Source organism: Salminus brasiliensis, chromosome 24 (genome assembly GCF_030463535.1).
Source record: "Salminus brasiliensis chromosome 24, fSalBra1.hap2, whole genome shotgun sequence".
Taxonomy (NCBI): domain Eukaryota; kingdom Metazoa; phylum Chordata; class Actinopteri; order Characiformes; family Bryconidae; genus Salminus; species Salminus brasiliensis.
This window is the reverse complement of record NC_132901.1, coordinates 17,222,807-17,237,508: the sequence shown is the minus strand read 5'-3', so window position 1 is coordinate 17,237,508 and position 14,702 is coordinate 17,222,807. Positions and strand designations below refer to the sequence as shown.

Sequence of the window (14,702 nt, the reverse complement as noted above, 5' to 3'; positions counted from 1 at the left end):
ATATTATTCTACCCTATACAGACCATACTACACTATACTGTACTATACTATACTATATACATTATATTATTCTACCCTATACAGACCATACTACACAATACTACACTATACAATACTTTATACATTATATTATTCTACCATATACACACACAATACTACACTATACTATACTGTACTATAGACATTATGTAATTCCACCCTATACCCACACTACTATACTATACTATACTTCAGACATTATATTATACTACCCTATACAGACCATACTACACTATACTACACTATAGACATTATATTATTCTACTCTATACACCCAATACTACACTATACTATACTATATACATTATACTATTCTACCATATACATACACAATACTACACTACACTATACTGTACTATAGACATTATGTAATTCCACCCTATACCCACAATACTATGCTATACTATACTTCAGACATTATATTATACTACCATATACAGACCATACTACACTATACTACACTATAGACATTATATTATTCTACCCTATACACACCAAAGTACACAATACTACACTGTACTATACTATATACATTATATTATTCTACCATATACAAACACAATACTACACTACACTATACTGTACTATAGACATTATGTAATTCCACCCTATACCCACACTACTATGCTATACTATACTTCAGACATTATATTATACTACCCTATACAGACCATACTACACTATACTACACTATATACGTTATATTATTCTACTCTATACACCCAATACTACACTATACTATACTATAGACATTATTTAATTCTACCCTATACACACCAAACTCTACTATTCTATACTATATTATACTATCCTATACTATACTCCAGACATTATATTATTCTACACACTATACTGTACTATACTATAGACATTATTTAAGTCTACTACTACTATTCTTAATACTCTACTCTACTCTACTATGCTATAGACATTACATTATTATACCCTATATAAACCATACTATACTATACTATCCAATACTTCAGACATTATATTTTTCTACCCTATACACACCATACTCTGCTACCCTACACTATACCATACTATAGACATTATATTTTTGTACCCTATACACACACACCATACTCTACTACACTACACTATAGACACCATACTATACTATTCTATATTACTATTATATTTTTCTACTCTAGACGCACCATACTTTGCTATACTATAGGCACCCTGCCTAATGCCAGGCATGGGCTAGAGGGATATGAAGCCCCCCAGCATTGAGCTGGGGAGCAGCGAAACTGTGTTCTCTGGAACGATGATCCAATACTGTTGGGATGTGTTGGGGAGTTGGGGATGAGGTGGGGTGGTGAACATCCATCACCTTATCCTCACTAATGCTCTTGATTCTGAACGCAGTCAAATCCTTACAGCAATGCTCCAAAGTCTCATAGAATCTAGTGGACAGCCTTCCCTGGACAGTAGAGACATTTTTTTCCCAACAAAAGTAGAATCATTTTATTTTCCATACTTAAATTTCTGAAAAAGCAACGAAACAGCAGGTGTCCCCATACTTTTGTCCTTCAGAACTACAGATGTTTTAGAAAAGGTAAAGGTGCATTTGGCAGTGCTAACACCGAAGGACATGGAAGGACGCCCAACAGTCCACCAGTACACTCTTCTAATCTGTTTAAGCCCCACTCACAACAGCAAGGCTAACACTACTTCAGTATTTGCCTTAGTTGTAAGGACACAGTCCTCATTATCCTGCATGGTCTGCCATCTAGTGGAGGTTGAAGTCTAACACTGGCTGGCATTGGGCTTCATAGACCACACTAACACACAACCCTTGGTTACAATGGACATGGTAAAAGTTTTTTATTGTGTTCATTCAACTGAAAAACAGTTAAATAAGGACCAATTACAAATGTATGTTTACAAATTTACACAAAACAGTTACTGAAGCAAGGTTAGCACCTAATATTGTGTCATTTAAACCATCGAACTAAGTGCAATTAGGCATTTTTGTTCTATGTGAGGAGTTGGGCCCAGACTTTGGCTACATATGGCTTGAGGCACGTCTCCTTTCTTTGTAAATACATACAAAATTTAATGGCGTCGGCTCTTTCTCTATCTACGACGTGGAAATGATACAAAATGTCTGAGAGATAGAGGGCAGTGGTGGAGTTTTCTGGCACCGGTGGTTTTAGACCACAGACTGGGTCTTGTCGCTGTGTCTGTCGTGGTCGTCGTAGCGCTGGTACTGTTCTCCGAGCAGCGGCTGTCTGCCGTCCATCTTGTACGATCTGGAGCGGACGGCGCACGTGGTGATGGCGAAGATGATGGCCACGACGATGAGGGCTGCTACCACGGCGATGGTGATGATCTCGGTCAGAGTGATGGGACGGGCTGGAGACAGAATCAGTGATTATATATGTGCTATTACATTAGACGACTTGTTATAACACATGTATTATAATAGGTAATAATCAGTGGGTCAGCACTGTGAAGGTCTCAAGGGTCATTTAAAGATGAAACTCAGTGAAAGGTTAACATTAAAAATATTTAAATTTAATTTATTTTTCTGTTAAATTGCTACTTTAAGTTCAATTAACTTTAATGTTAACTAAGCTTTTAAAATTAGCATTTTTTCCCTTCCTTAATCCAATCAACTGACAGCACCTTAAACTTGGCTAAAAGCTAGCGAGCTAATAAGCAAAAACTAACTAGCGAGCTAAAGCTAACTCAACCAGCATAACTAAAAGCTAGCAAGCTAATAAGCGACACCTGACTAGCGAGCTAAAGCTAAATCAACCAGCATAAATAAAAGCTAGCAAGCTAATAAGCACAAATTGACTAGCAAGCTAAAGCTAAATCAACCAGCATAACTAAAAGCTAGCAAGATAATAAGCAACACCTGACTAACGAGCTAAAGCTAAATCAACCAGCATAAATAAAAGCTAGCAAGCTAATAAGCAAAATTTGACTAATGAGCTAAAGCTAACTCAACCAGCATAACTAAAAGCTAGCAAGCTAGTAAGCAAAATTTGACTAATGAGCTAAAGCTAACTCAACCAGCATAACTAAAAGCTAGCAAGCTAATAAGCAAAATTTGACTAATGAGCTAAAGCTAACTCAACCAGCATAACTAAAAGCTAGCAAGCTAGTAAGCAAAATTGGACTAATGAGCTAAAGCTAACTCAACCAGCATAACTAAAAGCTAGCAAGATAATAAGCAAAAACTAACTAGCAAGCTAAAGCTGGCTAACTCAACCAGCATAACTAAAAGCTAGCAAGCTAATAAGCAAAATTGGACTAATGAGCTAAAGCTAACTCAACCAGCAAAACTAAAAGCTAGCAAGCTAATAAGCACAAATTGACTAGCGAGCTAAAGCTAACTCAACCAGCATACCTAAAAGCTAGCAAGCTAATAAGCAACACCTGACTAACGAGCTAAAGCTAAATCAACCAGCATAAATAAAAGCTAGCAAGCTAATAAGCAAAATTTGACTAATGAGCTAAAGCTAACTCAACCAGCAAAACTAAAGGCTAGCAAGCTAATAAGCAAAATTTGACTAATGAGCTAAAGCTAACTCAACCAGCATAACTAAAAGCTAGCAAGTTAATAAGCAAAACCTGACTAGCAAGCTAAAGCTAAATCAACCAGCAAAACTAAAAGCTAGCAAGCTAATAAGCAAAACTTAACTAACGAGCTAAAGCTAACTCAACCAGCATAACTAAAAGCTAGCAAGTTAATAAGCAAAACCTGACTAGCGAGCTAAAGCTAACTCAACCAGCATAACTAAAAGCTAGCAAGTTAATAAGCAAAAACTAACTAGCAAGCTAAAGCTGGCTAACTCAACCAGCATAACTAAAAGCTAGCAAGCTAATAAGCAAAATTTGACTAATGAGCTAAAGCTAACTCAACCAGCAAAACTAAAAGCTAGCAAGCTAATAAGCAAAATTTGACTAATGAGCTAAAGCTAAATCAACCAGCATAACTAAAAGCTAGCAAGCTAATAAGCGACACCTGACTAGCGAGCTAAAGCTAACTCAACCAGCATAACTAAAAGCTAGCAAGCTAATAAGCGACACCTGACTAGCGAGCTAAAGCTAAATCAACCAGCATAACTAAAAGCTAGCAAGCTAGTAAGCGACACCAGACTAGCGAGCTAAAGCTAAATCAACCAGCATAACTAAAAGCTAGCAAGCTAGTAAGCGACACCAGACTAGCGAGCTAAAGCTAAATCAACCAGCATAACTAAAAGCTAGCAAGTTAATAAGCAAAAACTAACTAGCGAGCTAAAGCTAACTCAACCAGCATAACTAAAAGCTAGCAAGCTAATAAGCGACACCTGACTAGCGAGCTAAAGCTAAATCAACCAGCATAACTAAAAGCTAGCAAGCTAATAAGCGACACCTGACTAGCGAGCTAAAGCTAAATCAACCAGCATAACTAAAAGCTAGCAAGCTAATAAGCGACACCTGACTAGCGAGCTAAAGCTAAATCAACCAGCATAACTAAAAGCTAGCAAGCTAATAAGCAACACCAGACTAACGAGCTAAAGCTAAATCAACCAGCATAACTAAAAGCTAGCAAGCTAATAAGCAACACCAGACTAGCGAGCTAAAGCTAAATCAACCAGCATAACTAAAAGCTAGCAAGCTAATAAGCAACACCAGACTAGCGAGCTAAAGCTAAATCAACCAGCATAACTAAAAGCTAGCAAGCTAATAAGCGACACCTGACTAGAGAGCTAAAGCTAACTCAACCAGCATAACTAAAAGCTAGCAAGCTAGTAAGCGACACCAGACTAGCGAGCTAAAGCTAAATCAACCAGCATAACTAAAAGCTAGCAAGCTAATAAGCACAAATTGACTAGCAAGCTAAAGCTAAATCAACCAGCATAACTAAAAGCTAGCAAGCTAATAAGCGACACCAGACTAGCGAGCTAAAGCTAACTCAACCAGCATAACTAAAAGCTAGCAAGCTAGTAAGCAAAACTTGACTAACGAGCTAAAGCTAAATCAACCAGCATAACTAAAAGCTAGCAAGTTAATTAGCGACACCTGACTAGCGAGCTAAAGCTAAATCAACCAGCATAACTAAAAGCTAGCAGACTAGCTAACACGTCATTTTCCCTGCAGGCCTGTGGTCCATACATTTGTCTGTCTGTCTGTTTGTTCAGCCATTTGTCTGCTCAGCTGCTCAGCTGTCTGTCACTTTGCCTGTGTCTTTGTTTCTATGTACATTCATCCACCCAGCCATGTTAGCATTGGGTGGGTGTGTTTCCTGGCTGCACCTCCGTCTCTACAGTAAATCTTTAAACCTTTTCTCACGTCTGATTTCACGTCTGATTTCACGTCTGATTGAATTACTGCCTTCTTGCCACTACAACTGTTCTACATGTATCTACAGGCAACTATTGGTCGAACTGCTTCCCTGAGAGAGAAGGCATGCAGGAGACGGCGATAGACTTCAACGTAAACGGTATTTTTTATGGAATCTTATTTATGCATTCAAAAATAGACATAAATCTATATAATATATGTAAAAAGTAAAGCTCTCTTTAAGCTGTTTGTGAGACTCTCACACACACATACACACACTGCCACAGTCCTACACCTTAGGCCTGCTTGATGTGTCCCCGATGAATATGGTCGCCCAAGACTTCACATTTCTGGCCTGCGTTTCTCCATGCAGATTTTACTGTCTGTCTAGTCTAACACTCTTTATTAATTTTAGTATCATACAGGCAATTGTAATATTTTACACTGTGTTTTACACTGTGTGTGGACTTCAAACTGTTATAGTAGCCGAAAATGGACAAGGAGAAACTAATCCCTATAGGAGAGAAGTGGGAGTTTCCCATAGCAGCACTCTTTGCAGATCAGAGCTCTTTGCAGATGTAAGAGGTACGATGTTTCTTCACTCACTCCAAATCTAACAGTAATATCAGCAATAGAACGTGGTATAACTGCTATAGTACACCAGAGCTTGTGGTATACCTTGAGATGTTGCCACTTCTGTACTGATGTACTTAGCCGTCAGCCTAGAGCCTATGACCTCAGCACACCAGCACCAAGATCTCATGGTCTAGCAATCCAAGCATGCTGAGCTTAAGTGCGCATTATACGTACATGGCCAGTCAGCTTCGTAGGAATAACCCAGGTTTTCTGGTGCTGTGACAAACATCTCAGCATTGGTGATGGGAGGCCAGAATGGCACCATGTTGTAATCTCGGTTATGGCCAATGGGTGCATTCTCCACAGGATATATGGCAGACTCTAATATAAAGACAAGAAGGTGATGTTATTCACAAACCACAATATACAACACTGATCACACATATCACAGGTCTTAAACCACAGACTGGAAACCATTCATGTCTTCATGTTTTAATCGTGGCCATCATTTCTTAATTACATATTGATGACATAGAGAAAAGAGCATCATTTGGCACCACAGGTGTGTGTAAGTGTGTGTGTGTGTAGGTTGTGTTACCTGGGTGTCTCCGGAGCCACTCATCAAAGATGGCATCAGTGAAGGTGTGCAGCAGGACGAAGATGGGGTCATTGGGGGACAGATGCGTTGTTCCACCCGTCCCATTCAGGAACAGGTGAGCCAGGTTGTGCAGGCTTCGCACCACAGGATCGTAGGTTCCCTCAGGGGCGCTGTAACCTAGCAACACAGCACAGAGGGTACCAGCATTAACATCTACTTGACAGAATGTAGATAATCATTTATGCATACGGTTGTGGCAGTCTTTTACTGTACACTCCTAAAAAATGGATCTTTGGGTAAAAACAAGGGTTCTATATACAGGTGAATCCCCTGGATTTCTATATTGATTACTAATGAAATGTGATCATGTCATTTTTGCCATTTATTTATTATTTACGCTAAGTAAACATCCACAATTATGAACTGTTCATGTCTTTTCTTGAGCACATTGAGTAAATGTTACAGTGCAGGCTAGAAAAAGTAAGCAAAAACCTTCAGAATTCTCAGTATTTATGCATTGATTACTAATAAAATGTGGTTTTACCTAAGTCACAATTATAAACAAATATTATCTAACTAATTACATTTAAACTGTTTACTGTGGACGTTTACTCAATTTGGTTATTAATATGACATGAACAAGGATGTTTGTGTTATCAGACTGTATTTGTTCATAATCATGTTTAGGCCACAGTTTATTTGTGACCAATAGAATAGACATTCAGCTAATTCCAAAGAGTTCACTTACTTTTTCTAGCCTGCACTGTGGACGTTTCCTCAATGTGCACAATAAAATAAATAATATTTTATAATTGTAACTTATCTTATAAACAGGCCACATTTTATTAGCAATTCGTACAGTAATGTAGGTAAATCCAAAGGGTTTACTTACTTTTTCTAGCCTGCACTTCGGATGTTTACTAAATGTTCTCAATAAAAGTCATAAACAGTTCAAGAATGTCACTTATATAACAAGCAGACCACATTTTATTAGTAATGAGTGCAGAAATTCAGGTAATTCCAAAGAGAGCTTCTTAATTTCCCATGTATTGAGATTCCAACTGTTCCATCCTGGTACCGACAGACCTGGCACTACCTGCTGTCCGCTGTCCTGCTCTAGGGCCTTGCCTTCATTCATCCTCACCTCATTGTATTACTACGCTTTCTTCCTCTCGATCTGAGGGCGTTTTTCCGTGCCACTGTTACCACTAGAGTGCAGAAATCCAGGTGCAGAAATCCAGAAATCCAAAAGTAAGTAAGGGATTACTTACTTTTTCTAGCCTGCACTGTTGCGTCCTTCAGATTGGTGTTTCTTTGTAGATTTCACCAAAAATTGTACTATTGTTTACTAAACTATAGAGTAGTATAGAACCCTTTTCCAAATGTTTATAGATCCTACGCACTATGCTATTTCATAGTGTAGTAATGAATTACATTTTTTGGGTCAAAAATGGACAAAACCGGTATCATATGGTGCAGCTATCACTGATGGCTCTGATGTTTGGGTGTTTAGAGTTCCTGACTGTCGGCAGCAGAGGGCGCTAAGTCGACATGTTGGCTGGTCTGTCTGCAAGATCACTGCTGTAACACTGGAGGTGAGTGTCCATGAAAGGGTGTGTGTGTTTTGTGTGTCTCCTCACCCTCAATGGTGTTTCTGAAGCTCTCGGACGAGGTGGAGTAGAACGGAGGGGTGTCGAATGTGTTCACCTCCAGGCATGCTGCTATGTCCTGAGGCTCCGGAAGCTTCTGCACCATAGGTCGAGCTACGTTTCCTGCTGGATTTCTCCTGATGGGGTTACTCTCTGTACCTGAAAGAGAGAGAGAGAGAGAGAGAGAGAGAGAGAGAGAGAGAATGAGAGCTTTAGGGCATGCTGAGCTATTCATTTTATGGCAGGTACAAGTTTATCTAAACACCACACTGCCTTTACAGAGAGCCCGATCTCAAGTGTAAAGCAGTTTTTGCTGCATACTTTACTGTTTAGAGTCTGGTAAGTTTTTAACGAGCAGTGCAGGACAGGGCAGGATTATTTCCAGAAGCTTTTCATCATGTGAGCACCCGGACATTTGCACGCTGTATGATTATGGGGAATGCAGAATGCAGACAGGGTCACTCGCCCCTGGCTCTGATGTTTTAGTGGATCTGAGGGAAACAGTATTTATTCTAATAATGCCATCGAGAATGTCTTTGATGTTCCGTCAGAAGATTGGATGCCTCTAGGGCGCTGCAAGACGTAAAACTCTTGTCAGGCTACAAAATACCCACCAATCAGCCATAACATTAAAACCACCTGCCTAATGTTGTATAGGCCCTTCTTGTGCTTCCAAAACAGATCAGGGTCAAGTTCAAGGCATGGACTCCACAAGACTTTAATGTTAATTAAAGCATTAATGTTGCTCTACAGTAGGTCTTCTGAGGGATTAGCCCAGACAGGCTAGCCTTCGCCTCCTGCATACACCAGTGAGCCTTGGGTGTCCACTTTTGGTAGGTACTGACCATTGCATACCTGGAGATGCTTTTCCTGTGGCTCTTCCACACATGGACATGGTTTGCGTACTATGCATGCTAAGCTAACTTGGGGGCCTAGAACTATTATGTGGGTGGGCTTAATGATGCAGGGATCCACTGATTGACTCCACATTTGTGAAAAGGGTGGAGACCGTATCTTGGTCTATGAAGCCAATGTAGTATAAAAACTATAGTGAGTATAGTGCTAACTGCATGCCATAGTCATCACACAGGTTAGGAGGTTAGGCTTCATTAGCATTGTAGTTGTAGTGAATTGTAGCCAAATTGTTTGTCTATTATTGAAAACATGCAGGTCTTGAATTATGATGCCAAACAATGAATTGGTAGTTAGAATAATGTCAAATCCCATATGTGAGGCAACAACTCTTCAGAGCTGTAAAGGCACCGCTGAAAAAACATAAGAGGAATCTAGAGATCTCACTGTTGCAGATGGTGCCCAGAGTGTCGTAGTCTTCCACGCTTTCGCAGATCACACGCCACTGTGCGAAGATGGAGTTGGAACTGATGCCGTTCATGTCGAAGTTGCTGCGGGCGCCCATTAGGTCATCCGTGCAGATGTCGCACTCGCTGCCCCCGATAGCAAAGTTCCAGTATGGCAGTGCAAAAGTCGGGTCTCGCAGCATGTCCTGCGTGGAGATGTGCAATGTACCGGTTGATTTAGATGCAGGTATTGATTAAATAAATGTAAACCTCCATCATCATTATATTTATACACTTTTACAGTACAATGAAATGAGTCTCTTTCCATACCCTGGTTTAGAAAGCTGGCGTCAGAGCACAGACAGCCATGCTATGGTATCTCTACAGCAGAGAAGGTTAAGGGCCTTGCTTAGGGGCCCAACAGTTGAAGCTTTGTGTATGTGAATATCAAACCCACAACCATGACTTTGTCCATTCTCCACTGCCATTTTCAAATGTGTTTTAAAGGGGGTTTGTAGTTCCTCCACTTAACTACACTATATGGACGAAAGTATTGGGACACCTGCTCATTCATTGTTTCTTCAGAATTCAAGGGTATTAAAAAAAAGAGCTTATCCTGTGTTTGTTGAAGTAACTGTCTAGTATCTACTGTCCAGGGAAGAAGGCTTTCTACTATATTTTGAAGCATTGCTATGAGGATTTGTTTGCCTTCAGCCACAAGAGCATTGGTGAGGTCAGGATGTTAAATGATCACCAGGCCACCACCTCATCCCCAACTCCCCAACTCACCCCAAAAGTATTGAATGGAGCTCAATGCTGGAGGACTTTATGTCCCTCTAGCCCACGCCTGGCATTAGGCAGGATGCCAATAGGCTCAGTTTTATTCTGATCCAGATAGTCCTGTTTTCTATACTTCTTTACAGGGACTAGTCACTGTGTGTGTGTGAAGTGTCTACAAACATTTAGTGCACACTGAACCCTCTTATTAAGATTCATAATCTTTTGTCATCTGGTAAATTCCATATGACTGTAGCTTTAGGCTATCCTTTACATCAAGATATGGAAAGAAGATGCCTAAGAAACCATGGAAGAACCCGGCAGTGTTTATCTTGCGACGTTGGGGGGCCTGCGCATGCGAAAGGCAAGGAATGATTTCCTTTGTAAGGAGCCTTCCATGCTTAATGGCGTAGGCCTGTAATCCTGTTTGTAATGCTATGCAGAGAGCAAAGCGCTTCCAGATGAGTATCAGCTTTGGGATCAGCAGTTTCTTTGTTTTAGAGTGAGCAGCAAGGCTGGCTTCACATCATTACAAGCCTAACAACATTTTCTGCTATTTGATTTCTAATTATGATAGCATAATATTATCCTTCCCCCCCCACAGTTCTGATTTTAGACCACTTTAACATGCCTAAGGTTTGGATATCCGCTTCTCGCCTAGGATGTCGGCACCAGGTGGAAGACCTAATCACTAAATACTTATCACAGGCTGCAAGATCTCTCCCATTCATCTTTTGTTTTGCACACCTTTTAAAAATAAAGGTTCTTTGAGCGATGCTATAGAAGAACCACTTTTAGTTCCATAAAGAATCAAGTTCGTACTAGAGAAGTGAGTGTGAAGTATGATCTTACAACTCTTAATTATTAAAGCAGTCATGTATACACTACATGTCCAAATGTTTGTGGACAACCCTTCTAATGAATGCATTCAGCTACTTTAAGTTGCACCGTTGCTGACTCAAACGTGCAAATGCACACACACATAGCTTAGAAGAGAAGTATTGCCAACAAAAAAAACATAAACCTATTGGCATCGTGCCTAATGCTAGCATTAGCTGTGGAGCAGTGGAACTGTGGAATGATCTCTGGAATGATGGTGGGGCTCCATCCAATACTGTTGGGTTGGGTTGAGTCTGGGATGAGATGGGGTGGTGATCATTCAACATCCTGACCTCTCTAATTCTGTTGTTGCTAAATGCAATCAAATCCTCACAGCCACTACCCAGCCAAAATCTAATAGAAAGCCATCTTCCCTAAATAGTAGAGACAGTTACTCCAACAAAAGCAGGATAAACTCTTTTTAATAGCCTTGATTTTGGAAGACACAATGAATGAGCAGGTGTCCCAATACTTTTGTCTATGTAGTGTATGTGATATAAACTAGATAGATTGATTTGTAATCACCAGCAAGCAAATATGAGGCCTTCTGGATATTAATTCCATTGTAACTCTCAACATAACTTTTACAGACATTCTAAAATCATCCACAGCTCTGATCATCCTGAACCCATCCTATTTTCTACAGCTACAAATGATCTGAAGCCTCTGAAGCTCCATATCTGAAGATGCATGAAGATGCGCACCTCAGCCTGGAGCAAATCTGGATTAGATTTGAGAAGCAGTAAATAGATTAGACCAGCACTGCTTCTGCTGCTCTTACCTGCATGTCCCGTTCCAACTGCAGGAGTTGGAAGCGATGCCAGGTTAGGAAGCCAGGTCCCTCATGAGAGAAATCTACACCTCCAAAGCTTGGCTCTCCACCACCCAGGAAGGTTTTGCTGACCGAGTAATAGTGAGACCACACAAAGTAGTTGTAGATGGTGATGTCTTCAAACATGGTAGTATTTCCGCCGGGTGCGAACACCTCCGAATAGCGGCGGGTGGCGATGACGATGTCGGGGTGGACGGTACGTTTGGCCTGGTCCAGGGCGTCCACAAAGGCACGCTTCTCGTTCGGGGTCAGGGTCATTACATTTCTTCTGACTAAGAAAGGCAGAGAAAGAGAGGGGTGAAGTGGCGAGAGTAGTGGCGAGAGTAGTGAGAGGTAGCAAGAGAGAGAGCAAACGTGTAACTTAAACTGATATCAAGCTCTTGCACACTGGTAAAAATAGTTTTTGAAGAACCTTAAGCAAGGTTCTTTAAGGAACCGCAGGTGGTTCTTCTGAAATCACTCCAAAGAACCCATATTAGCGCTTTTATTTTTAAGAAAAATTCATGCCATTCTTCACAGTGTGTCAATTTTTTGAAAAAAAATATTAAGGCTCAAATAAAGGTGCTACAAATGGTTCTTTAAGGGGTATCACAGAAGAACCACTTTTGGATTAATAAAGAACCACTTTTGTGAAAGAGAGAACTGGCAAAAAACCTTTACATCCATTTCTTCAAACCTCTTAAGGTTCCTACATCTCTATAACAAACATGGTTCTTGATGGAACCTAATGTGGTTCTCTTATGACATCGCCCAAGGAACCCTTTGAAACACCTTTATTTTGAATTTGAGTTTAGGGTATAGCAATAGCAATGAATTCTCTTGTACAGTGATGAATTTCCCTTACCTACAGGCACCGGCTGGTCACAGTTGGGTCCAGTAAACCCATGCCTGCATCTCCCGCAGTCGTGACCTGAAAAGTTGCCGCTGCACTGGCAGGTGCGGTTGAAGAACCTGATTGGCCAACGCTCGCGGTCGTCCCGCCCGTCGTGAGGATACTGTGGCCCATGAGCCCGAGCGTCCACCCGCACCGCCACACACTGCCCTCTTCTCAAGCTCAATCCGCACGGGTCGGCAGCCCGGCCGAAGGGAGACGGGCAGCACTGACCGCTCCGGAGCCCTTCTGGTGTAACACATACCCGCGGAAACTGGGCACACACGACAGCGGCCCACAACAGCACCAAAGCCCCGTACATCCACATCGTAGCTGAGGACAACTTGCGCTAGCTTACTGGGTTAGTCTTCAGTGCTTGGACTATGTCTTAACGTAAAATGAACAGAAGCTGCTCAGTCAGTCAGTCAGTCACGCTGCATAACACGACTGTGGCTTAGTTGGTGAACCTACAGACAATTACAAGCCTTCACTGTTGAACTCCTTTCTCCATCCCAAAAAACCCCATCCCTCTGATTGGCTGCGTGCGAGCCAAATGAGCACAGAAGCTTAAATAGCGGATTAGCGCGTGACTGCCTGGATCTCTGATCCCCGCGTGACCACGTCACATTTCCTACTAGGCAGCTGCAGGGGGGGTTAGCAGGGTCAGGTAGCTCCAGCTCGGCCTCAGGCTGCAGCATACTACTGCAGGCGGCCTACTGGAAAGCTTCCTCTGTAGAGGGTTCACTAGTCGACTGTTCGCTAGTACCTCCATCTAATTAAAAAATAGTACATGTGTAGGCTAGAGTTTGAGAGGTATACTTGACATTAAATGCAAGAACCCACATACTTAACCCAGTTCTTTTAAATGAGCTGCCTCTGTACTTCTGTACGGCTCTGAGTGCAGCTCTACAAGCCCCACAGCACAGAGTCATGTGCCTACAGATCCACAGTCACAGGGCCAGTACTTTCGTTCTTGATCTCTCTTTATTTCCATCTTTCTTGCTGGTAGGTGGATTTCCCATAGCATAGTTAATCCTCTAAGCAATGCCTTAGAAGAACCACTTTGGGTTCCATAAATCACCATTTTTTGTACACTATACGTCTAAAAGTATGTGGACTCTTCTAATGAATGCAGTCAGCTACTTTACGCTGCACCCATTGCTGAGACAGCATTGGTATGCAGTGGGCAGTACCTACCAAAAGTGCTCCAAGAAAGGACAACCGGTGAACCAAAGACAGGGTCATGGGCACCTAAGGCTGATGTGATCCATAGAGGCACCCCCTCACAACTTACAGGACTTAAAGGATCTGCTGCTAATGTTTCAGTGTCTCAGTGCCAGGTACCACAGGATGCCTTCAAAGGTCTTGCCTCGAATGCTCATATCTGTTGTGGTGGCACAGGAGGGACCTACTCAGTTTTAGGCAGGGGGTACTAATGTTATGGCTGATCGGTGTAATTGATGGAAATATCAAGAAAAAAAAGCAGAAAATAACTGGATTGGACATTCTTCTTCAGATGTACAAGTATTTTGTTGTTATTATCATTATATCAGATATTACTATAAAATATAACTGTAAATAAATAAATAAGTATACCGATCACTATTATCTTATGACAAATGACAAAAGTTGACCATAAAATTGTATTTTTTAATCCAGAAATGCAGGCATTTGCAAGTCACGTCGCAAGGAAGTAGCCAAAGCACAATTATGTAGTCAGTGTGTCGACATTATGAGGGGGCATCCATGTTTCTCTACATGGTAATGTGAGAATATGTAAGGCGAGGGTGTAGATTTCACTTTCTCCACTGGCCTTTTTCATGTTCTGGGATTTGAACTGTGAATGTTCGGAGCATGGCACACTTTTACACAGCCATCTATGTGGGCTCCTGGATTTAGT

General features: G+C 41.2%; 1 protein-coding gene across 1 annotated transcript; it reads right to left on the bottom strand.

Moving 5' to 3' along the window:
• Window positions 1-2,179: 2,179 nt before the first annotated feature.
• On the bottom strand, window positions 2,180-13,130 carry LOC140546578 (5,6-dihydroxyindole-2-carboxylic acid oxidase-like). Its single transcript, XM_072669949.1, has 7 exons — window positions 12,776-13,130; window positions 11,881-12,203; window positions 9,445-9,649; window positions 8,137-8,304; window positions 6,497-6,673; window positions 6,133-6,279; window positions 2,180-2,400 (listed from the first exon to the last, which is right to left on the bottom strand). The coding sequence occupies exons 1-7, from the start codon at window positions 13,128-13,130 to the stop codon at window positions 2,198-2,200; spliced, it is 1,578 nt and encodes a 525-aa protein (XP_072526050.1). The 3' UTR covers window positions 2,180-2,197.
• Window positions 13,131-14,702: the final 1,572 nt, after the last annotated feature.